General features: G+C 39.8%; 1 protein-coding gene across 1 annotated transcript in view; it reads right to left on the bottom strand.

Annotated features, from left to right (window-relative positions):
• UBAC2 (UBA domain containing 2) overlaps positions 1-26,739 on the bottom strand; it is a 104,340-nt gene that overhangs the window by 8,481 nt on the left and 69,120 nt on the right. Inside the window, exon 7 of the mRNA XM_082043315.1 lies at positions 13,522-13,767. Within this exon, the coding sequence (XP_081899441.1) occupies positions 13,522-13,767 (246 nt within the window). The remainder of the gene's footprint in view (positions 1-13,521; positions 13,768-26,739) is intronic.

Consider the following 26,739-nt stretch of genomic DNA (forward strand, 5'->3'; position numbering starts at 1 on the left):
GTCATGAGTTTTTAACCAGAAGCTTCTGTATAAGCCTTGCGTTAGCCAGACAGTGTAGTGTAATAAAAAGGAGAATTGGTTTGTAGTTTAAACACAGAGAGGGATCTCAGACCTTCTACTGACACCAGTGCACTACTCTGTGGTATTGGAAAATCACACCCTGTACTTCCCCATCTCTAATTTCCCCTAACTCAAAATTATGTTGAGCTTTAATTCATTAACTTTGAACTTCTCAAAGTCTACTAAGCTCTATAGTTCAGCAAGAACACTGCACTAATGCTGCTTTGCCTGTTTTTATTCTTTTGAAAAGACCTGAGGAGGAGAAAATAGCACTTCCACGGGTCATTCACATTAAATCGGTAAATTGAAAAATGCCAACAGCACTATGACACATTCCTTTGAAACACCAGAAGTCACACAATGTATATGAAATATAAAATCTACAATAAACGTATTAATTTAGCAGCATTCCAGTGTATCTGAAGACTGAAATAAATGTACCTTCCCAGCTGTGCTCGCAGCCTCAATACTGAGCTGCCTAATCCAGTTTGGTTTTGCATCTTCCTCGTCCCGTGCACTGTCCCCTAACATTACAAAGAGCCTTGTCTATTTAATTACCCTGAACTTACAATACTTTTAAAATTAATGTACATAGAATCCATTACCTTCCATTAAATATGCAGATTCCTTACAAAGGTAACTATTTAGTTTCGAAGGTTTACAGCAGACATACTGATAAATTACAGATGTGGATTGCTGTATTCAGAAGAATTCCATGTGAAGACTGCTAAACTTTTCCCAGAAATAACAGACTGGACAAATGAGATCAAAATAGTTGTAAAAAGTTGCCCTCAGAGTATTTCAACTACCTTTGGAAACTGTGACAAACATAACCCATCAGTTCTTAACTATATTAATGAGGTAATAACATCCAGCACACAAGAATAAGTGTCAAATGCTGAAACTCTTAATATTACGTCAACACTTATGTTTAGGATTAATCCCAACATTAGGTTCCACTCTCATCTGTGTATTACTTCACAAGCTACGCCAAAACCAGGCACATTAGGCTTCTTTATCTTGACTACAAGAAAATTGTTTCCCCTCAAAGACTTGCTTCTGATTTCATAATGGACATGCACACAGTCGGGCTCAAAAGAGCAGAGATTCAGGGAACCGCAGCAGGAATTATGGGACTGGTACTGTGGCCAATCCCATAGAGTAAAGGGAAGGAGAAATTAGAAAGTGTAGCTTACGTCTCAGATCCACAGACGGCGGAGACCAAGTGTGGATGGTGACTGTGGAAAGACTTTCAGACAACCTTAACTATCCCCACAGAAATATACAAAGAGCTGTGAATTTTAATTTGACCCAAAGAAAACAGCAAAAAATGTCTTAAATTAGGTAAATATTGCAAATTCCATTTAAAAAAATGTGCAGAAGGATATTTCAAGACCAATATTCTGCCTTGCCTCACAGAAATTATTTTGCAGACCTCCCCATAATAATTTTATGATGATTTATGGGTTTTGATTGTGTTAACACACTGACTCTACCAGAAGTCAGGATGATTTCATATGAAGATACCCAATATGAAGAATTTATTTAAGCAATGCTTCTAAATCATCTGAGATTCCTTACAGGGGAATCAGTAAAGAATATTTATGCATTTTACAATATACTTGAACCCTGGCACTAGCACCCAATGGCACAGATGAGCTCACTCCCATCTCTTACCCTCCACAGGAGCCTTGTCTCAGATGACAGAGCTCTCTGGAGTGCTACAAAACACAGGCAGAAAAGGAGCTAATAATTAACCCATGAAGATGAGCAGCACCTTCAGTGACAAGTGTTGGCCAGTCTAATCCATCTAATGAAATCCAGGCAGTTCTTCTGTGATTCTGGTTTGTCGGTGTGTTATAGGAAGAATTAAGTTCAATACTAAATGGTTTGGGGGCTGGGATTTAACATGACTCAGGACTAGGTAAGGAGGATGCATTAAGTCTCCTACATCCAGAGCCAGTTTCCACAACCGAAACACTCAGGTGCAAGACACACTGAGACAATCTCAGGTGACATCTTCCTTTGTCCTGAATCTTAAAAGTGTCAGGGAGCAGCAAGTGCAGGTGCTGATCCAAGAAGAAAGGCAAGCTGAGAGCCAAGGGTGACAACGAGACAAGCAGAGACAGTGGCCTCAATGGAACATGCTGTATTCCCACAAGAGCCAAGTGAGAAGAGCAAAGCAGGTCCGGTGACAGTAACCACGGTCAGCTAAAACTCCAGATCACCAGGCAGGTGTAAGATCAAGCCTAGAAGTCAAATGCAGGGGTCAGGTGCAGGGAGGGAGATTCATCAGTTGACATATGCATATCTTTACTTTGAGGATGTGTTTATTTACTTTGAGGGTGTCAGAGCGCTGGTTGCCCAGAGAGGTTGTGGAGTCTCCTTCCTGGAGACATTCAAAACCCACCTGGACACATTCCTGTGTGATCTGCTCTGGGTGAACCTGCTTTAGCAGGTGGGTTGGATTAGATGATCTCCAGAGGTCCCTTCCAACCCCAACTGTTCTGTGATTCACAAAGCAAGGACCAAGGGCAAAGACCTGAACTTAAAAGCAACTCTGGTCAAAGAGGGTGAGGCCCCAACAAGGCTTCTCACAGGTATTTCTACCAAGAGCTCCTTCTCACACAAGTCTGCTCTAAGGGTGAAGAGCTGTACTGCACCAGAGCTGGCCCTCAGCACAGAGAGCCTGTCAGTGCACTCAGGGACACGACATAAACCAACACCTTCCCCCATTCAGCGCTCTGGACAGAAGTCACTTGTCATGTTATTCATGCAGCTTCACGTCTGCTTCCTTAGTCCAATTTTTCCATGTCCTGTTGTGTGAATGCTGCAAGATTTACTATAGCAAAAGGGTTTTTTGCATATTTGATGCTTCCATTGCTTTGTGCTGCAAGATGAGAGGCTTGAGGAGGCCTTCTCTGCTTACGGTGTAGAAACAGCACCAAGCTCACTGTAGTGAAGAGTCAGAAGGTTCCCATCAGCTTGCATGCACTGGTCCCAATCCCTGCAGTGGGATGCTATGAAGAATTCCTGGTCTCCACTGCCAGCTGTCATACTCATTTTCATGGTGTTAACCAGAAAGTCTGGTTTGGAAGTCCTGACTGCTGTGCTGAGAGACAAGCACTGAAAAGTTCAGTCTATAGACTATCATTCAAAAAAACACTTTATAAAAATTGGTAACAGGGTCCTTATTTCTGTCTACAACAGAGTCTTCCACATGTCATGGGGAAAAACACTTGACAAAAGTCTGATGCATTAATTAGTTGACTAGAAGGGTAATGGACACATCTAAGAAAGGCTTATAAGTCTTTTCCCTTCCCTTACTCCTAAACTTGTAATTTTTTAACAAACAAAAAAAAATCAGTTCCTTTTGGTTTTAGCAGTGCCAAGTCTGGGTGAACTGGTTGATTGCAAATTCTTTGTTACTGCCTGACAGAAGACATACCAAGGAGACCATTTAATCAGTCTCTGATAACCAGTACTAGAAGTGGATTAGGAGAACACCGGTGATGTTGGAACTTCTGTTACGGGAAGACGACAGACCAGTCACAAGTTTAGATGACCAAAGAGTGAGATTATAGAATGGACTGGGTTAAGGAATGGAAAGATGGCAGCTCTTCATCACAGAAAAGGTTGTAAGGAAATGCCATATTGATGACTTATTCTTGAATAGCTGCCAGGGCTTTACGTACTGAAATTGTGCCTTATGAGGTCACATCCTTGATGTCTGTCTTTTTTTTTTTTATGGTGTCTGGGACAATACTGTTTAGAAGGAAAGGAGTATTCTCCTTTCCTGCAGAATAAGGAAGAGATAGATATTCATACCAGTCTAGAGCTAGCAAATGTGTTTGGTTGTATGGCTTGCTAAAACCCCAATTACGCCACTTCTTTTCATGTAATCTCCTTCCTCTCTTTTTGAAAAGGCAGCTCTACCTTTTTCCTATATAAATACCTGTGCCATGGTATACTTTGTAAAAGCACTTCTTATTCAAAGCTTGACAATTAAAAATGGACAGTTAACTAAAATGCAGTTACGTAGCTGTCCCATCTGCACATTTTAATTGCATTAATTTAAAAAGAAATGAGAGAAAAAGCTTTATGAAAGTCCTCTTTAAAATGCTGCATGTGGTTAAGATATTTTGATAATGTTATCTCACATATATGGTTAATGCCAACTCACCATCTGTTTGCACAAACAGGAAGCACCTCCTGATATCTGTCCTGTTCACCTTTTCTTAACATAACAACCACAGAGAAAGAAAAAAAAAGGAAATTGCTTTGCATTTCATCTTTTAAAGTAATATTTTTAAAGTTTGCTACTCTGCATAGGAGCCATTACTTGCTACAGATGTAAACATTCTCGTACTTCTTTCATATAAAGCTTCATTTTTAAAAGAAAGTACTGAAAGCAAGAAACACTTTTTGCTTTCCAGAGATAAATTTTTCTACAAACTATGGACCCCAAAGAATGCATAATGATGATATAAACGAAGAAAAAGAGTAGCCATGAATGATATGATGATAACTGCTGCCCCGAACACTGTGTAAGAAAGATCAACGGGAATGGTGAAATTGCCAGGAGTCATTCAAGTGTCTAGCCTGCTTCTTTTTTTTTGAGGACAAAAGTCTTCTGTTTTTTTCTGTCAGATTTTTTTTTTTTTATAACTTCCTTCTTTTGAAAGAGGGTAGCAATGTATTAGCGTTTTGAGCATTGTTCTTAATGACAGAAAGAATTTTTCACCAAGCCAAGCACTCCAGCAATTTCTAATGATATTCCAATCTGGAAATTTATCCTACAGACAAGCCTCTTTAGCCAAAAGGCTCTGTCTCCAACTCTTGGTTGCTGCATCCTGAACTTTGATGCCAGCATTGTCCCGGAGGAGCTCACGTACCACAGAAATTCAGAAATCCACATGTGGTCTTTTCTGAAAGCCTGATCAGCTATTTCCTTTGAAATCTAGGAGGAATCCCTTATCGGACCTCCGAAGCTGCATGAGGGACAATGGAAGGGAGTTTGGCACAGGCGTGATGCCTTCACAGCAGCAGAAGCCAGAAATTCCAAGAGGCCGGCACATCTGCTCCGTGGAGGTGAGGTGGGAACGGGGGGCTCTGCATTCCAGGGAGACACAGAGAATTGCAAACACTTCCTCGCGTACTCGTGCATGCCCAAGCACTTGGCCTTGTAGCCCACAGCTTGTCACCCACAGCAGGGAGAGCTGCTGTGACTTGGACACACGACTGGTTGGCAGCAAGTGAAGAGCTGCGTAGGTGTTCCCAAAACCCAGCGGTTAGCTCAGAACACTGAAAGAGTCAGACTTTTGGAGAACTGATGGTATTCATTCATCAAACATGAGGGAAGTGTGGATCAGAATTCTCAGTCTCTGTTTGCATTAATAAATGGGGATTTGGATTTTCCCTGGACAGCAGATGCAGGTCTTCAACCATCTTTTCAAAGCACTTGCTTCTCCAAATTTCCAAATTTCCCAGTTTCACTCTCATTCTTCATCCAAACTGGGCTCTCCCTGGTGCTGTGACATCACAGATAAGGCCATGGCTACGTCAGTTGAAAACACACATCCATGTCATGCTACTGGCAATAGGGCTTGTCACAGAAATCCCAAGTATATACTGAAAAGCAAGCTCCCATTATTAAAAATGAACCTTTACACGTGAATGCTTAGCAAGAGGTGAAACTGTCCATCGTAATAATCACTTGAACTTTAAAGGAATGACACGATTTGGAGCTGGTTTTATATTGGGCATTCAATGCTTGCTGAGTGAGATTGTTGTACGGGGGTGTGCAGTGTGCCAAATGCTGAAGGCAGGTCCACCAGCATGAACACGGTGTCTGTACTTGGGGAACAATCTGTTAGCTCCATTTTAGACTTTTTACACAAAACAGAGACAGTTCTAAGCCTTACTACATGGCTCTTTGGACGCTGACTGGTGACAGTGGACTGTTATTAAAGCATGATTATTAAACAGATAATCCTTCATTCATCTCCTGTGCACAAACCTTTCCAAAGGGGAATAAGTAGAGGCTGAAACAAAAGTGAAAAATGTGTTCCAAAATGGTTTTGATTTGACAAGCTGAGATAACAAACACTGGGCACAAAGAAAACTCAAACCCAAATTCTCCAACATACTAGCATAAACACATACTTGAGTATACAAAGGACTAGTCCATGATGATGTAGGGAAAACAAAAAAGATATTAGCATCCCATTTTGAAATTCAAGTTCTATCTTAGGTGGAAAATAGGAGCAGCCTTCTTTTGTTGACACTCCAAAGTCAGCATACAAGGTGTCATACTTGGAACACTGTTAGGTGAAACTTTTCTATCTATTCTGCCTCTTAAGACAGTGCATTAAGGAACAATTGGTGAAACCAGCCTGTGGTTGTGATGTGCCAATATCAGAGTTCTAATCAGAAAACCTGAATGATGGACCACTTATTATGTGAACTACATGCTTGTTGGTTACCACATGCTATAGAAGATGACACTAGGAAACAGAAATGGCTCATCAAGACTCAGTGAAGACTGGAAGGACAACAGAAGCAGCCCTGGAATTCAATAACCAATCAGCCCCAAACTGGATGTCTTATTTGCCCCATGTTCAAAATCAGTCCATTCTGTGATTCTGTGATTCTGTGACAGGTACAGCTAAAAAGAAACTTGCCTTCCATAAACAGGAATTGATCAGACAACAGAGAAATAAATACTATGGAAACTCTTGGGGAGATCTGTACAGGAGCTTTTTATGGGCAACTGCCTGAAGTTAAATTGTCAGAGGAAGAGAACATAGAACAATCACAGAGGAGAATAAACATACTTTATTTCTCCAAAAATTATTTGCTTTGAAATAAAACGGTATTTTGCTTTAGGAAGTTGTCCAACCACTGTATCAACCACTGCTTCTATAGGGAAACTGATTACAAACATCAAACCGAACTCCAAGACTATAGCTCAAAAGCCCAGTCAGACAGAAAGAGAATTTCATAGTTCCAGTCCAAGAAAAAAACGACAGTTCAATGTGTGAGTGGGGTGCTACTGAGGAGTAGGAGTCAGAGACAGCTTTGTGACTGAGACAACTGGCTGTTAATGAGACACAAGCAGTTTACTCTACTAGTGTCTGTCAGCTTGTGGAATTGCCAATCTCCATGAAAAAAGATGGAAAAATGAAGTGGTAAGTCTGTAGAGGAAATAACCTGGGTCAGCACCCTGGAAATTCAGCATTTCTAATTTCACACCTAGAATCCATGGAAAAAAAATTTTACAGAAGAAGAAAACAGAAATCCCTAAATAGCACTACATTATCAACTGCTGCAGCAATGTTACTGATATGAAACAGCAAAAAAACCCAGTTCACACATGCCAACATCAGCAGTGTATAGTTTTTATACTCAAAGAGTAAAACTCCCCTTCTGAAACAAAACCAGGCTTATTCTCAACAGAAAGAAAATATTATTAAACATTTACAGAGAATAATCAATATTTGAAAATGCTAGAAGAGTCTACAAAAGCAAAGGATGAGTTAAAGACTCACTGAGGTCTGAAGGAAAAGATACTGTTTTCTCTACAAAAACAGAAGCTGTCTGTGATTTCAAAGAAAGGCTTCGGGTGTGTCCACACGTACATCGGCACGCAGGGCAAGGGAAGAATGAAGGAATGCCAAGTCTAAATTTAGGCACAATGGTTATTGCTGCATCATCCATGCTTCATTCATGGGCTGAAATAAACCTGTAAATCATTTTCAGTTAACATAAGTCTTTAAAGTATGTTGTCAGCTACTGTACACTCACATCTCGGGAGTCTGAGCTCAAAGAACTTTTTTATGCTATTGGTACCCTATGTGTAGTTGTCTTGGAAGTGTATGGCAAGGTTGCTAAAGGCAGTTTCTATCCAATTATGCCACAAAATCCCAAAGTAGCCTTAGGTAACACAAACTAGTTGGAAGGGAGACCTTATCAGAGAAAAAAACTTGGCGTTAATGCTTGACTGAATATCTCAGCCATTAATTCAGGTAAATGTATGGGAATATAGCGGAAGATTTGGCGAGGAGATTAATGAAATGTAAATACGCTCGAGTGACTTCCACCTGTCTGTAGAAAAAGCACATACATCACACTAATTGTTTTACTGACCTTGTGTGCTTGATGAGTAGAACCTCTGTGTTAGATAACATAGGCCTGTGAGAAACTCTAGACAACTTACCACTATATCTGAGATTTCTGCTTTGTTGTGAGGAAGAGCGGGAAGCTGTGCCTGCCTGAAGCCTTGAAATACAGGCGAGCTCAGCAGGCCCAGTGATCTTCCAGCAGGGCTGAACTGACCAGCGCCTGCGTCCCCGCCTGTGTCACCTCTGCCTGGGAGCTCAGGTGCTACTTCGGAGATCCCCCAGTAGAGAGGTAACTAAAATAAAACCTGCTCTTTGCAATGCATTCATGGCCCCTGGCTCTTCTTGTTACGTGCCTGCGTATGTGTACATAGTAAAGCAGCTGGGTAGATTACCTCCTGACAATAATACATACATTCGTGGAACAGTATGAACAAGCTGCTTCCATCCAAAGTTGTGGCTGAGACAGCAAGAGTTTATATGGACCCGGCAATGTAAAAAGGTTTCAGAAAGTCTTCAGGGCTCAAAATCTCTGTTTAAAGGACTTGTTGCTAGTATTCAAACTTCTGAAGTTATTCAAGAAGACTTCACCAAAGTAGCATCTCTCAGTGCCAGTGGGACAGCTCAAGAACATGCTTAAGTCTGGTTCTTAAACGTCTTTGAGAAGGCAGAAACGGACTGTCTGAGAGTATATTCACTGAAGGATTTTTTTTTCTCCCACCATTAATGAGGATAACATTCCTGAGGAATTCTTGTGCCAGGAAGGCCTGCACTCCATTAATTTATTTTTTTCCAAGGTCAGGAGTTTACTGCTTAGGTATAACCAGAGGTAAATCAGCAATCTAGGCTCACATTCCTTAGTTGACAAAATGTGAAACTTGCACATTTCTCAGGATATGAGACCCGCCCCCCCATAACAATAAAGACACTCAGTGTGCCTGCCCACAGAACGTGTCTGGTCTTTGCAAGTAGACGAATCTCAAATAGAGATGCCTTGTGATATGAATCAAAAGAGAGTCTGGCTTCAGTGAAAAGTAATGGCAGCTAGAACAGAAGAACAAAGAAACAGGAGGGAAAAGACAAAATAAGCTTAAAGTGGAAGATGGGGTAGAAAAGAGGTAATGAAGTAAAGATTTTCATATATGGCTGTAGGCTTATCACAACCTGGTGAAGCTCCTTTCCGAGCCAAGAAACTTAGGAGAAACCAAGAAGCAGGCAATATGGTGTCTCCAACATGCTCAGCATGAATGAAAGAATAAATGCTTTGTGCCCCTCCAAATGGGCACAGGGATGAGCATTCAAAGAAGAAGTGGTATTTAGTTGCCAACAGAAGGTGCTGACCGCCTTTTCTGCAACTTGCCACCACCTTCTGCATATCTGTCTTTAGTGACAACAGTGTTGTCAATGTCATCTATGCCTGATTCCTCTGTTATCTATTTGCAGTTTGGTTATCTGCCAGCCTCCCTCCAAGTTTCTCAATAGGAAGTGAAAGTCAAGTTGACCCCCTGCTACCACAGACACAGCAGTTGCTTCCCTTTTCCCACCTGGGTTTTCATTTGGGTTACAGAAATACAAGCTTTAGAAAATGATGGGAAATGAAAGAGATCAAGAAATAGAAAATCCAGGACAGGAAGACCAAAACATTCATGGGTGTTATAGTATCAAGAGGATAAAATAGTGCCCAAAGACCTCAACAACATCTTGTCTGAATGAAAGGCAAGTGGCATCCATCCCTAAAATCCTATGAGCTTCTCGATACATCAGCAAATGATTAGTGATGGTGAGACATGATGGGAGAGAACTTCCCTTAAAATGAAGAAGGATTTAGTACAGAAATAAACACAACGTATGGGAAACAATGGAGAAGAAGGGGAAGAGGCGATAAAAATGTGGGAGGAAAATGGCATAATGGGGAATCAAAACGTGAAATGGATATGAAGGGGATAAAGACATCAGATTAATGGGAAAACAAACAAACAAAAAAACCAAACACCCCCCCCCCAATCCAAAATATAAACCAAAACACCAAAAACCACAACCAAAATAGGATATATTATTTAAATTAGAAAAGTAGACAAATGACTGGTAAAGAAAAGAACTAAGAAACTAAGGTTTTTAAAGCAGTAACAAAATAGCAAGCTGGTATTTTCTGAGGGAATGAATACACGTGCCACACACTTTATTCTACTACCTCAAAAGGTGCATGCAGGTTATGCTCAGTTATTCTCCACTTGTGACAAGTTCATAATTTCTCAGGATTATCCGTGGAAGAAAAAAAAAAGAACAAAAAAATTTCAACATCCACCCTACCATCTGTTTAAGAGCTGTATCCACAGCAACTAGAAACCAAGGCGAAAATCAGTCACCATGTAACCACACTCCCCTGAGAAACTAGCAACATCAGATAATTTTTTCAGTTTCTAACAACACATTCAGACACAGTATCACTGAACATTCAGGGGCTAAAATGAGGTACATCAAATAATGAAGTCGGTGGTTTATGTTCAAATTCTACCACATACTCAACCTACTCCTCGAAGTTATGGGTGTCTGACAAGCCAGCACTCAAACACAAAGCTTGGTGCTTCAGGCTCCTCCAGACCAGAACATTTCAGCTTGAGAAAGACTGGCAAAGGTAAAACTCAAAGTGTTGCCAGGAAATATTTGTGTGTGTGTGTGTTTTTTGTTTGTTTGTTTGTTTTTTAATAAAGCACCCAAAGTAACTTTTGCTTTGGATAAAATAGCTCAGAGAACAGCAGAAAAAAAGGAAGATAAAAATTATTTATATTCCAGTATCTTGGAGGTACAGTAAAAACAACTTATGAGAAAAATGTCTTAGTTTTTAATTTTTTTTTAACTTTAACTCTTTTTGTGTTGGTTTGCATAACCTGTCAGGCTCACACTCTTCAGAATTGTTTGCAAAGACTTGAAGAATAAGCGTACTACAAAAAGTGCCTTTTTTAAGAAAAGAGCCTTATGGCCAGAACACAGTTTGCTGCATTGCCCAGACAGTGGAACACCACTAAAACCACCTATCATGTTCATGTTCTCCTTCCATATCGCTACCAATTGTCTCTTTTCTCAAACAGATGAACTGAAGAGTAAAGGAGTAGGAGGAGCAGAGCACGTTCTCAAGAGGCAGCTAAATAAAATTATTGCACTATGTCACACAGAAGAAAGTTAAAGTTTGCTTTCCTCACCAAACAAAATGGAAAGCAGGAAAGAAAACGTTGATTTATCTCACCCATGGCACATTACCTACAGACAGCATATTGGGAATCCAGAAATCTCCATAACATTCTCTGAGAATATAATTCAAAGCCATATTTGGTGACTGACAAATACCTTCGCAGCTTTTATTAGTTTCAGTTTCACAAAAAAAAAAACCTACTCCCTAAGAAGCTGATCTGCACTCTTTACCAGCTTCACTCCCACAGGTAAAATTATCATATAAATTCCATCTGTAATGCGATCTGTTCAACTCCACTGTCTTCAAATTATACCTTTCCAAGCCTCTAAAGGCAAATGAATTGTCCAAGTACAGAAATCCAGAAAAAGTTTCCAAGTTGTAAAATATTATTTTGATATTGAAATTAGCCTATTTTTCATTTTTACCACTACATTTCAACATTTTTCAATGATCCTTTTCATGATTTACTTGACGGCCAGTAAATTCTGTGAGCGAGCCCTTAAATCAAAGCCTGGTTGAAAGCTTTCATGACACAACTTTTCTGAAGAGCCTCTTTGAAACATTCGTACATGAATCCCATCACCTCCCGATCACTGGTTTCACAGATTAGCACTACCAGTTAACTAAACGTTGTGCTTAAGTTGAAGGCCAAACATGAAAGTAACTTGAAAGTGTTTCAGCAGCTTGTAAAGGGAAGCATCTCACTGATGTTCAAACAATGTTCATTTATTTTACTTAAACCCCTCCACCTTTTTAAGGAACTCTATTTGAAGTCAAACATGAAAAGACGTTTTTCCACTTTCATTGTTCATAGCCTAAGGAAAGCAGAAGATGAGAAGAAAATGTTATCAACTCTTCTTTTATCATCTACTGTTCTGAACTTATTTACCATTTTTTGCAATTAAAGATATATTATAGAGATTGCCCTTTATAACTGGAACTGGTTTTTTCCTCCTATCGGTAGAAACTTGGCTGCCAACTTTGCAGCTTGTAGCCCAACAGACACTTTCAATTCATTTTCTATTACGATGGCAATGTTCAAGAATTGAGTAACTTCTAGTTCAGTTCTTACATTAAAACTGATTAATGTTCTAATGGGAATAGAGAAACGTAGATTAGGATCTTTCCACCTGCAGAACGATGCCATCAGACTGAAGTGTTAAGAAATCATGGAAAACAGAATCATGTTATCAGGGACTGGAAAAAAAATTCATAGTCCAGTTGTTGGACAAAGCTTTGTGCCATCACACCTCATATTAACATATTAATGGTAACGCAGCTACAGCTACTTGCACTACACTAGTTCGAACCCAGAGAGAACTTGTGTATCAGTACAGAGTGGTGTTTCAGACAGAGGAAACTCAGAAAAGACATCAAATTGCCAGGCTGCAATTAAATTATGAGCAGTTCATGTTCACACAGAGCAACCCAAGGCCTGTGTTGTATGTTAGGTTTGATGGACCCATATATCTAAGATACAGGAATGAGTGAATTGAGACACCATCTGCCTTGTTCTACTGCCCTATAACACCAAGTATGTGAATATCTGCATTTGCTGGTTTGACTAAAACAGAGAAAGTGAAAAGGCTCTGCTATTTTATTCAATAAACAAATAAAACAGGGGCATCAAATGTGGCAAACAGAAAACCCCCGTGGTTTATTTATGTAAGAAAGTCGGAGAATATAATTGCTGCACTTTCTTAAAAGAAACAACCTTATCCAAAGCACATCTGCAAACAAGGGAGTTATGCAGACAATTTTCAGCCTCTCTGAAAAGGATGCTAACCACACAAATACTCAGAAGAGTAAGGAGCATTTTGACTTCCTAACTTTCCACAATGGCTCCTATTAAATACCACCGAGAGGCAACCACTTTACCTTTCAGCCACATTTTTGGTGAAAGAATGTGAGAAGTACTGATTTGCTTACAGGACTGTCTAACATTCTGCCTACTGCTTGTGAAGCAGTTTTATCATACAAAGCTACATAAACACCCACATGGCTATCAGAAGTACAACAGTGTATGAAAGATCAATTGAGAAGAATAAAGAAATACCTATTTTTAAGAAACGGGAACCACAGAAGATATATGAGTCAAGAATATATTTTATCCATAACTTAACATAATCCTTACAGAATGTATATCAGTACCTGCTGCTGCCTTTGCCGCCTCATTTGGGCAACCTGAGACATCATGATTTGACGATCCAGTAGCTCCATTCTCTGCTGCCTCTGGATGTCAACTGTTGCTCCCATTCCCACTCGAACTTCATTCGTTGGTTCCGCAGATGAGAAGATTGGTTCAAGAGTCCAAGAAAATACCTTTGCTACCCAGCTGGGTACACAAAGAATTCGATGAACTTTTAATATACTGTTATTGTAGCAAATCCCAGAAACCTAAAACCAAAAAAGAAAAGTTAAAAGAAAAAACAAACAAACCCAACTCAAATACACCAAATTTACTTTGTATTTAGCTACTGACAGCAGTTGGTCTTTCTTTTTTTACAGCACTTTTTATTGTATTTACCCAGAGTTCTCAGTCAAGAGTCAGAGAAAGAACAGGGGATTTCTTTACCTCCAACTTCCTCACAACTACAGACTATTACTTTTTAAAATCTGTGTACTGCATCGCCTGTGACTCAGAAAGCTGCTTGGGGTTTTTTGTTTGTTTCACAACTGAAGCCCAAACCATGCAACTGTTTCTCAAACAGGTCAAAATTCAAACAAAATTTTCATTTCTAGTAAAGGAACTGGTCAGGGTACGCTGCATGCTGACCTGAGCTGATTAAGGCTGCCCTGAAGATGCTGAAGCATTGTAAACACTCTTTAAAAAACAACCCTCTGAAGGCTTCTGCCCTCACCACCCAAGTCTCTCCTTCTAGTAAAACCAAACACAAAATATCTAATTTGAAGTTAAATCTAAGAGTATGCACGGACTTCTTCCAAAGGGATTCCATCTACCTTCTAGGAAAAAAAAAAACAACAAAGGTTCAAAACCCAGTTAATTAAAAACTGTGATGCTGAAAAAGACAGTCTTTGTGATGCGCTTCTCCCATCTGTAAGAAAAAACCCCATTCCCTGCGTTCACACTCGTGCTTGCCTTGGGGCTCAACTGTATTTCAGATTCAGGAGGAGCAACTGAAATCCATGTGTCCCATTAAATGACCTACAGTCAACACCCAACCATTCTGAAGTACTTGAGCCCAAAGTGGTCCAGCAGGAAGGCCCAAGTTCTTGCACAAACTCCCAGTCTGCATTCTGCTTTATGCCACATTTCAGTATTTGTAACTATTTATTGTCTGTTATGCCACAAGAATGATGCTATGACAACAGAGTGAAATGAACAGGAAGAGATATGAACACCCCAAAATCTGTACATGTACCCAAACAATGTGATTACACTAGAAGCAATGTAGAAACTCCACATCTCAGTTATTTATTTGGGAATATTTATTTTCTCTTACTGACATTTGTTTAAACATACTAAATGCATTGCTACATATACAAAGGGAGAAGGTATAAGAAAATGCAACATTCTTTGGGAAGGGGATATTTTTCAGATTATTCACAAGGTTATTGTTAATTATCCAAGTGAGATAATGAGACTTTTAGCAAAAATACATTCTGCTTTGGGAAACACTGATTTTCATTTTATTCAACTTTCATTTTAGGACTGCTCTCAGGGTTGGATGTAACACCAAACGCAGTTTTAAACTGCTCTTACCCCCTTTCAAACTTTTCATGCTATGAGGAATGAGGTAAATGGGATGGGATGAGAGGAAGGCCATAATCTTTGGCATTAAAGTGAAGGCTAACTTTAACAAAAAAAAATCATGTATTCAAAGAAAAGTTGTGATCAGACTTCAGGAATGACAGAGCACTGGAACTGAAGCTTCTTCATGATCTCAGAAATTCCTTCCCTCAGCTCTAGTGAAACTGTTCCAGATGACTGTAAGCCCACGACCAAAACTCGCGCACATCAGCTGGAAACTAAGCTAGAACTATAATCGCCAAAGAATCAGTGACAGAAAATTCATATAACTTCTACAATTAATCTACTTCTTGTATGCAGTACTTGAGGCATCTCCCTAGCAAGAAGGTCCCTCAGAAGGTGACGACCTCGTGCCGAGAGAGCTACAAACACAGGCTCCTCACTCAAGAAAACCTACATTGTAGGTAATTTTTTTGGGAGCAAAAATTATTGAACCAGGTTGCAAATATTATGTATACATTTAATCTGATGATTTCTGAGACGCAAAATGCACAAGCAGCACCAGAACCCACAGATTATCTTCCTCCCACCCTGTATGGCTAGGCTGTGGAGCCAGCCCCCCTATTTGGTCCCAGGAATTTTGCATTCGTGGTTGCACTGGTGTAACCAGGCAGGGAAGGGGCTCCTGCTCACACTACTTTGTCCAACATCACACCAGTATTCCCCCATTGCTTCCAAACGTCCCTCCCAGCTACCCAGCTCTGCCACTCTTATCACCTACAGGCCTTTGTCAAGATCTAATGTTTTCAGAGCACCGTAAATCTTGAACGGGTTCAAAAAGTCACAAGAACAAAACAAAGCAAGCGGTGATAGGAAAATCTACATCTCCCTGAACATATAACAAATCTTGCCACATGCCTGAACACATTAACCACAAACAGAATCGCTCTTATCAATTCAAGATAGAAAACACAGCAAAGAGACAGCAGCAGCATGTCTTTAGTGTCAATACTCTGGGACTTGTTTGTCTCAGAAGGGAAAGCGTCCTGCAAGCACCAACTAGTAGTTGTACAATAAAAGCATTCTCATATTTTTCTAAGTAGAGGTAGCTAGTCATAGAATCACAGAATCGTTTAGGTTGGAAAAGACCCTTAAGATCATTTAGTCCAACTGTCAACCTAGCACTGCCAAATGCACTGCTAAGCCGTGTCCCTAAGTGTCATGTCTACATGTCTTTTAAACACCTCCAGGGATGGTGACTCCACCACTTCCCTGGGCAGCCTGTTCCAATGCCTGACAACCTTTTCCATAAAGAATTTTTTCCTAATATCCAACCTGAACCTCTCCTGGTGCAACTTGAGGCCGTTTCCTCTTGTCCTATTTGGGCAAAGAGACTGAGACTCATCTCATTACAACCTCCTTTCAGGTAGCTGTAGAGAACAACTAATTCTTGAGCATTTAATCAGAAGAAAAGGCTTTATAAGGCTAAACATTTATGGACACTGCTATAATGGAGAGTGTCATTTAGCACTGCCTGTGAGACTCACACACATGGCTCTTACCTGCCTTCCTAGCTTTACTGAGCTCACTGGAGCAGTTTTCCTGGTCTCTATAGCCAAGGCACCACTTGAAACGGGCTGTCTTCTCTCTCCTTGCTGCTCCTCAACAGGAGACTCCTGTCCTGGCCCCTCCTTGTCCTGCCTTTGACAGAAACTCACTGCAGAACTCAAATGTGTGGATTTCTGTGCTCACAGACCAGGGAGTTGATAAGTTCGACAATATAAACTTCACAGTAAAATCTAAAATAAAAAGCACCTGGTGAAGGAACAAGACAAAACTGTGTGTGGGACTAGCAGTGTACCTTCTACAGAATTGCCAAGAAACTAACTGTGGACCAGTAATTGTTCAGAGCAATTGTGTGAGGCTGCAGGTTTCACAAGTGCAAACGGATGGAGGGACAGACTCAGCCATGAAGAGCATCAAGGGTACACTGGCAATTCACCTTGTCACCTCCACATCCCTCAGGATTTCAGTGCCATTCCCCTTCCTCTTTCCCTTAATTTACTACTCCAGTTACAAAGCTATTAGATAGAAATATAAGAAACTTTAAATGTCGTGCTTGGTTTTAACAAATTTTCAAGACGTTTCATCTAGTGAGGAAGAGACATCTATTTGCATATTTCCAATAAACCAAGAATGGAGACATTTGTAGTTAAAATAGTCTCATGATTCAGTCTGGTTTAGTGTCATACATCCATCTTAATGTCAAGTATTTCCAAAGAACTTCCTCTTTGGCTGGTTCATATGCAGAACTTTATATATATATGTTTGGTTGGTTTTTTTTAAGAAAACAAGCTTTGAAAAAGTATAAAGTAATTTTTTTACACCATTTTTGTTACAGACATGTAGTGAATTTCTAGTGTTTAAGAAAGTAAACTAACTTTTTTTACCCAATGAAGACAAGGCGATCTCATTATATCCCAGCTTCAACACTATACATCAGGTTAAAGGGCTACCTCCCCCAAATAGATGAGCCCCCAGAGTTTCTTAGGCTCTGAAAAATCACCACAGAAAGATGCTGCAGTTAAGTTCACACTGGCAGAATGGAGAATTTCTGGCTGGCAACATATTAATAAAAGGCATCTTGGTCGTTTTCTGATGGTCACACCATCATATCCTACAACCTCATCCACAATATCGTATCATATACAAAATGCTACGTAGAGGAAACGAAGTATGCTGGCATTTATCTGGCGTGCTGCAGGAAAAAAGTGTGCTTACATTTTTTCAGTTTCTTAAGATCACAGCTTAGTACTGGTCCTTCATACAAAATTTCCTAACCTCTCCTCACCCCTGTAGAAAGCTCAACTTCCTCTCCCCTTCCCTCATGTCCCTCCAAAGTCATACACTTTTTAGAAAAAGGAAGTAGCTCTAGTTTCTCTTTTGCATTAGGTAAACCAAACATGGAAGCTCCTCAATATTTTACATGATAAATATGCTCCACTACTTATGGAGATAATTAAAACCACTGTACTTGATTAACATTAAAAAAGGATATCAAACAAAAAAACACAGTAGACATTGAAAATTGTTTTGCCTAATGGTGAGAACTTGACAGAATTATATGTCAGCAAATACTCAATTATTTTGTTCTGAATAATTTCAATATATCCATTATATGTGTTGAAGACTCTTATTTTCAGATATCAACAAACTGAAAGCAAACAGTAGTATTCTTAAGATGAAGTGATGATTTTATACCTATTTTATCTGCTTTAACGGCAGTATTTTATTTATTTATTTAAGGAAAAAAATTCTTCATGGAGATGTTTGCGAAGCACTGGAACAGGCTGCTCAGGGAAGTGGTGGAGTCACCATCCCTGGAGGTGTTTAAAATGCATTTAGACGAGGTTCTTAGGGGCATGGTTTAGTGCCAGAGTTAGGTTATGGTTGGACTCGATGATCCTGATGGCCTCTTCCAGTCAAAACAATTATATGATTCTATGCTCTGAATTGTATACAACTAGAATCAAAACAAGGGGTTAAAGTTTGTGTTGGGATTCTGTACTCAACTCCAGCAGAAAAAAACATTTATCAAACCGAGAGAGATCGTGTGAAAACCACACAACAAATAAAATCACTACACATGCATTTTCAACTTGCAGTGATAGTCTGCAGCGTAACTGTACCACAACAGATTGTTTTGTTTGGGTTTTCTTTGCGGAAATATCCACTAAAACTATCAACAGCCTTTTGCAATAGTTAGCTTACAGAAAAATAAGATAATAATAATAATAAAAAAATAATTCTCTTCAATTTCCTTCTCAGATGACTGGGCTCATAAACTTTCCAGATATTATTTTCTTCAGAGTCCATCAATGCTGTCTTCATTGGTCAGAGGCAACCATTACTAGATGTCAGTCATTCTCTGTGTATGCACAAGCATGACTGTACTGCCATTTCAGCACAGTACATCTACACTGAACTTGCACTTGTGGCCTAAGGACAGGTTCCCTTGGGTCTCTGCTAGAGCTCTGCAGGTGACCATCCTCGTATTGTTAACCAAACTTCTTTACATAAGAGAACATGATTGGATTTATCAGCTCAAATGTAGACATCTGTTTTTTACAAGCCTACGTGTGAGCTGGTTGTTTAAAGTTGGTTTCATAGTCAAAAAATGGGCACTGCTAAGACGTGACTCATCCTATGGCAGAGGTCTCCAAAGTATAATGCACACAGAGGTGAATTTCTCTCATGGCTTCCCTCTCTAAACAATGGTACCATTGCAGCCATGACGGTGTACAGGTACAGGCCAGACAAGCTTGAGAGAAGCAATCTACCTTTTACTGAACCAGGTGGCAGAGCTGACAAGAAGACCAGACTGTGGGCACACAAACTCTTCCTCAGAGCTGAGAGAGAAACTGAAAACTCTGAAGTGAAATTCAAACTGAAAACTAAAAGCCATTTTTCTACAGGATCTCGGAAGCTGTGGATGTAGAAGAGAAAGTATCTTCTGACAAGTTATTACCTTCTCTCCTCCTTTCCCACTACGTTCTCCTTCTTCCAGGAAGAAGAAATATCTGGTAATATCTACATCTCTCCCAAATAGTTACAGCCTCACTTCCACATTAACATCCCCTGTATGACAGATGAATCAAGAGTTTCCTTTTCAGATGCTTTAATTGATGTAGGAGTGTTGTCAGCTTCGTCAGTTGACAGGAGCAAGGTGTTCAAGCTCCCAGCACAGAGAAAATCAAGTCAATACAGTCAGTAGAATGTGGAGACATTTAGCTTGGAGGAGACTGAGGGGTGACGTCATTCAGGTTTATAAATATGCATATGGTGAGTGTCACGAGGATGGAGCCAGGCTCTTCTTGGTGACAACCAATGATAAGGGGCAATGGGTACAAACTGGAACACAAGAGGTTCCACCTAAATGTGAGAAGGGGTGACTTTATTAATGTTTACAAATATATAAAGGGTGAGTGTCACGAGGATGGAGCCAGGCTCTTCTCGGTGACAACCAATGATAGGACAAGGGGCAATGGGTGCAAACTGGAACACAGGAGGTTCCACTTAAAAATGAGGAGAAACTTCTTCTCAGTGAGGATGCCAGGGCACTGGAACAGGCTGCCCAGGGAGGTTGTGGAGTCTCCTTCTCTGGAGACATTCAAAACCCACCTGGACGCCTTCCTGTGTAACCTCATCTAGGTGTTCCTGCTCCGGCAGGGGGATTGGACTGGATGATCTTTCGAGGTCCCTTCCAATGCCTGACATTCTGTGGTTCTGTGATCTCAAATTAAGCACACTACAGTCAGTCAACTGAATATTGACTATTGCCCATGTGCAGATACCTCACATGAGTTTTGGGTGGGATTCAGCATATCTGTTAGCTTAGGTATGGGTATCTGCACCTGCCCTAAAGTTAGGACAGACAAACAGACAATGCTGCTTTTTTCATTCCCTAATCTCTGTTCTTCTATTGCTTTTCCTTTCTTATTTCTGGCTGTGCACTTCACAACCCACATGCTGAGGCTGCCCAGGGAGGTGGCAGAGTCTCCATCCTTGGAGATATTTAAAAGACATCAGGACATGGCCCTGGGAAACTGGCTCTGGGTGGCCCTGCATGAGAAGAGCACTAGACTAGATGTCAACCTCAGTGACTCTATGAACTGTCTTACTACCAGGTCTCTAGTGGGAAGCACTATCAGCAAAGGGGAGCCACACTGGTTACACATAAAATATGTATTTTCATTTAGGAAAATACTTCAGCACATGCAGATTTTTAAATAAGTGAATAGTCTCACTAGTATTAGCAACACTTCTGATATATATACAGTAAAATTAATGTCAAATATTTAGAAATCACAACTCAAGTTCCAAAAAGTGACTAGCTAGATTGTCTTAAAATCACAATGAGTTTTCGGCATTAGTTTTTGTTGGGTTTTTTTTTTTGTTGTGGTGGGGTTTTTTGTGGGTGGGTGGGTTTTTTTTGGTGTTTTGGTTTTTTGTTGTGGTTTTTTTTTTTTTTTTTTCATTTGCTTTATGATTTCTAAGCCTTTGGGATGTTATTTTGATTTTGAAGCAGTAGTTTGCACAAGGATTAAAAGCTTATTCTACTACTAGGAAAGCTGACATTCCCCAAAAGCTCCTGACTCCTTGAGCTGGGACTTCAAGAAACACTGACAAGAAGAAAAAAGAAAACAAAAGTGGGGGTAATACTTTCTGTGTCTTTACAAACTTTCTTGAAAAAAAGCTGTGGTTATCCATACAATCCCAAAAAGGATTAGTGTTTAATTTGAATATCAGGTCTTAAAACTGTATTCTGGTCAATATTTTTATTCATATTTTTAATATGGTAAATCCTTTTGTTGCAGTTTTTAGAACAGAATCCACAGTAATGTGTGATATGATGCAACTACAGAATAAAGACCTGTGTAGCACTTTGTGACATGGGTAGATGTGTATATAGGACCTTTGCTGACAGGCAAAACAGGATCCATGCAAGTGTCCTAGTGTGGTGCTCAGGCCTGAGCTAGAAAGCCCAGCTCATGAAGTTGGCAGAGCAGCCCAGCAGACCTACAGAGCAACACCCATGGGATGTTTAATGGGATTTCTTGATGGTGTGGTCAATGACACTGAAAATGATGTTTTGGGTCACTGTACCTGGCGTGTACGGTCAGCCTTAGCTGAACAGACAGCGGCAGTTCCAGCTCCAACCAGGCTCACTGGTTGCAAACCAGTTGCAAACCCAAAGGCTCAAATACTAGTTGCGATTAAAGACAAGACACGACCAGGAAACCTCTAAATAATCAGCGGTCTTGGATTTATTTAAATTTTCTTCAGTTATTTCTTCTAAAAATTATGTCTCTTGCTACTGAAAATTATAAAAAATATGTCCTGCTGTGATTACCCAACGCTTCCACAAAACTATAGACTTAAACTTAAAAAAGAAAAAAAATCAATGAGAAGGCTACAATATATTTATAAAACTGTTTAAAAGATACCCTTAGGGATATCCTCCTTTTGTGTCATTTTTTCCAGTCAGAAATGCACTGTGAAGCAGTCGGTTACCAGGCATTGGGGTGAAAAAAAGCTCAAGATGAAAAAATACTACAGCAATGAGAGGTTTTTTTAAAGCGTTATTAATGTTGAGTGCATTAGATTTTACTTCACGTAATAACAATATTCAAAACAGCAACAGACCATTTAATTACTTCTTTATATTGTTCTATTTAAATTTCATACTTCTAATAAGTTTTGGCTTCACTATACCTTTTCATAATTCCAACTTTAAAACCATGAACTAAAAATGTGATTTCAGTTATTGCAAATAATTAACTTTATTAACTACAATTAAAATATTGCCTAGCTATAAATCAACAGCATAAAACAATTAATGCATAGCTTTCATATATTTTTTAAATTACCCAAACTCAATCCTAGTTGACTGACTCTTCCATGTCACCAAAGCACTACCACAAGACATTTATCTAGATGTAATTAGGTTTACCTGAGTCACTATTTATAATTAAACTATTACAGAGAATTCAAGGAATATCATACCTTGACATTGACTCAAGATCTATATAAGACTAAACGTGAATGACTGGAGCACGTCCAGACTAAGTGGAGGATGAAGAGGAACACACGGCAGGACGTGAATGTGGAGGTAACTGCATACTATGTTATCTGGCTCTGATCAGCAATTCTCTTCAAGAAATTCCACACATATTTAATACTAATTTTAAGTATGAAGAAGGGATGATATTTTAAGTGTGAATACTGCACTGTGCAGTAACACAAATGCTTCTGCATTCCCTTCAAGGCATTTTTTTAAACAACAAAAATAATTCATTAAGGATTGTTCAAAATCACTTCAGAAAGATGTGGAAAAGGAAAAACAACAGCAAGAAAGTCAGTGATTCTTAGATCCCATTGGATATTAACTATATAATGTTATTTTCAAGACAAGAACTAAAAAAACGCTGAAGTCTGGTTAAATATTTCATTCCCCAGCCCAATCACTTCTTATCCTATACATGGTGATCCTAAAGGACAGGAATTGGCTATAGAGAAACACCTCAGCCGAATGAATAACAAACAGAAAGGATGAATAAAGTTCTTAACAAAAGAACTCGAAACAATCCAAAGTACAAACCTAAGCATTTAACAACAGATATGTGTCGTCTATGTAAAACCAAGTTAGCAACTTCAAAATTATGAAGAAGAACTAAAGCACTCAAAAATCAGAACTGAAATTATAACCAAGCACTGAACACTGTCTGAACTTTGTCTTAACCTTAAGCCTTTAAAGTACATGCTCTAAATTACAGATTCTCTACAGTTTTTCAACATCTAGACTATAAGAAGCCCAACTTTTCATACAGTCTGAGAAAAGCAAATCACGGTATAGCATCGAAACAATGCAGAAGGTTGTTGCATTTGGCTTAGTAAAATCTGCAAAGTAAACAAGGTTTTAGAAACCAGCATTTGTAAAGTTAAGACAGTTTCAGTTTCACAGAATCACAGAATGTTAGGGATTGGAAGGGACCTCAAAAGATCATCTAGTCCAATCCCCCTGCCGGAGCAGGAACACCTAGATGAGGTTACACAGGAATGTGTCCAGGTGGGTTTTGAATGTCTCCAGAGAAGGAGACTCCACAACTGCCAGGGAGCCTGTTCCAGTGCTTTGGCACCCTCACTGAGAAGAAGTTCCTTCTCATATTTAAGTGGAACCTCTTGTGTTCCAGTTTGAATCCACTACCCCTTGTCCTACTGTTGGTTGTCACCAAGAAGAGCCTGGCTTCATCCTTGTGACACTCACCCTTTACATATTTATAAACATTAATGAGGTCATCCCTCAGTCTCCTCTTCTCCAAGCTAAAGAGCCCCAGCTCCCTCAGCCTTTCCTCATAAGGGATGTGCTCCACTCCCTTAATCATCTTTGTTGCCCTGCGCTGGACTCTCTCCAGCAGTTCCCTGTCCTTCTGGAACTGAGGGGCCCAGAACTGGACACAATATTCCAGGTGTGGTCTCACCAGGGCAGAGTAGAGGGGAAGGAGAACCTCTCTGGACCTACTAACCACCCCCCTTCTAATACACCCCAGGATGCCATTGGCTTTCCTGGCCACAAGGGCACAGTGCTGGCTCATGGTCATCCTGTTGTCCACCAGGACCCCCAGGTCCCTTTCCCCTACGCTGCTCTCTAATAGGTCATTCCCCAACTTATACTGGAACCTGGGGTTGTTCCTACCCAGATGTAAGACTCTACACTTGCCCCTGTTATATTTCATTAAATTTTTCCCCACCCAACTCTCCAGCCTGTCCAGGTCTCGCTGGATGGCAGCACAGCCTTCTGGCGTGTCAGCCACTCCTCCCAGCTTGGTGTCATCAGCAAACTTGCTGATGGTTTGAACTGAACTCTACCCAAATTCAAGGCAGCTCACAGAAGACTTGGGATATTCCAAATGTTGAACTTTATGCAATGCAGATCACCTTGCAAACAAATAAACAAATGATACTAGATAAGAAGAAAAGAGTCTAAAACAGTAAAATCACAGAAAGGGCCTGAAAAATACCTTTCCCTGAAGAAATATAGCCCTAGCTCCCTGGTTAACAGAAACCCTGGCATGAGATCTGTATGATGACATGATACTAGTGAGTGGAGGGAACTGCGTGTCTCAGTGCACATATCTCATCAGCTGGTACCAACCTGAGCTTACTTCTTGCAGCAGGTTTGCTGTAGCTATGACTGAGTGAGCCCTGACATGCTCCTCAAATTTCAGTCCAGCAAGAGTATAGCAATGACAAATGTATGCTGAGAACCCAAGAGATTTTCAAGGGGTTGAAAAAAGGGAGAGAAGATGTGTTGATATATATGTGTCCAACAAAACATTCAAGTGGATACCGTTTTCTAAGGTGTTTTAACCATTTTAAACAAAAAAAAAAATAGGTAGGGAAACTGTTTCTGGCCTTTACTAAATTGAGCAATACACATTATATGGAAGCACTTCTGTAAACAACTATTGAAAGAGTTTCTGGCTAAAGGCAAATGGAAAGAGGTTATACGACTTTCATGACACATCTGCATCTCTATATGAAGTTTCCTAATTCTATGATGTAAAAAACCTCTTATCATAAGAAACAAATCTGGACTGTATGTACCAAGTATGGTATACTCCTGGCAAAATAAATCAAAAGAAACTAAATTAGTCTCATAAATTCTAAGAACAACATTGTAGGTTACTGATAATATCAGATTGGTGAATTTGTTTACAGTCTGCTTCTTAAATTCTCCCTTCTTTGTAAATAAGCATCATGTATTTAAACAGCATGTTTTACACAGCATAGCAGCAACTGAAATTACCAGGCCCACAATGACATACTGAAAGAATGATGATTGAGAGGTACTGTAGTTTCATCTGGAGAGTAAAGAACCTGCCTTCAAGTCTGTATTCCTATGTTGATTCAAAATCAGAGACCTAGGAAGAGATACCTTATGGCAAAGACAGACACAGCAGATTTTTTGTATTCCAATAACAAAACATGTGCTGTAATCTCCGCAACTGAGAACAACCCAGTGTCAAACCACAAATTGTCTAGAATTCCCTGTCACCAGGCACATGACATCAATGCCTGCTGGCATACATAGGCTCACACACACACGCAAGCACATACGCACACACAAACACGTTTCTGTGATGATCAAAACCACTGAAAACAAGAACTCAAGGCGGTACAATTCCCAGTCGCTCTATACCCTGCCTGGAATTCACAGGAAAGTCCAGCAGCATTAGCAAGGATTAACACAAAAATCTGTCTCCAGTGCCACATCTCCTACCTGGAAAGTCATCTCCTGTTTGGTCTAAGAGAGTTCATTAAATGTTATAATATAGATTGTGAGAATTTGAATACGCCTAAATGGGGAAGATGGTGAAGAGAAAGTGGAAACTGACAACAATTCAGAAATCATGCCGGCACCGTCCACATGTTAACGTTCCACATAAGCAGAAGTGCTACAAAAGCTGAATTGCAGAACAGCATCATGTACAGTCATATGAGTGTCTCAGCGATCTTTAGAGCTAAAAATACAGAAAGTGAAGTGTCCAACAGGCAATGAACTACTGACTAAATATCACACCTAGCTGACTTGCTGCTCATGCATTTACTCAGCCTTTTTGTATGAATACACAAAAATTTGATTCACCAAAGATGCAGTATGTTAGAAAACGTCAAGAACACTAAGAAGTTAAAAAATACATAGGTTGTCGGAATGACTTAACATTGATTTGACAACCTACGTATTTCTGTAGTTGTACATATATGTTATCAAATATATACACTTGTACTGCTAAAAGGTGCCTTCACTGTATTTCATATCCCTCTTCAGATTATTTAACACACTGTGAAACTTTACTCATTTATCAAGTTTTCTCAAAAGGTACCAAATTATAATTTCTAACAGAGGAGAAAAAGTGACTTCTTATTCACAGAAGTGTGACAGATATGCACTGCAAAAAAAGTGCTGAAATTCGTAACATGAACTTCTTTCCAAATTGCACTTAGTACAAAATAGTAGAGTGCAGCTCCCAGCTTGCTGCAGAAAAAACGAGACTGAAAACACATCATCATTGATGATGGCTTAATTAATGCTG

Source organism: Streptopelia decaocto (assembly GCF_964273445.1).
Source record: "Streptopelia decaocto genome assembly, chromosome: 1".
Lineage (NCBI taxonomy): Eukaryota > Metazoa > Chordata > Aves > Columbiformes > Columbidae > Streptopelia > Streptopelia decaocto.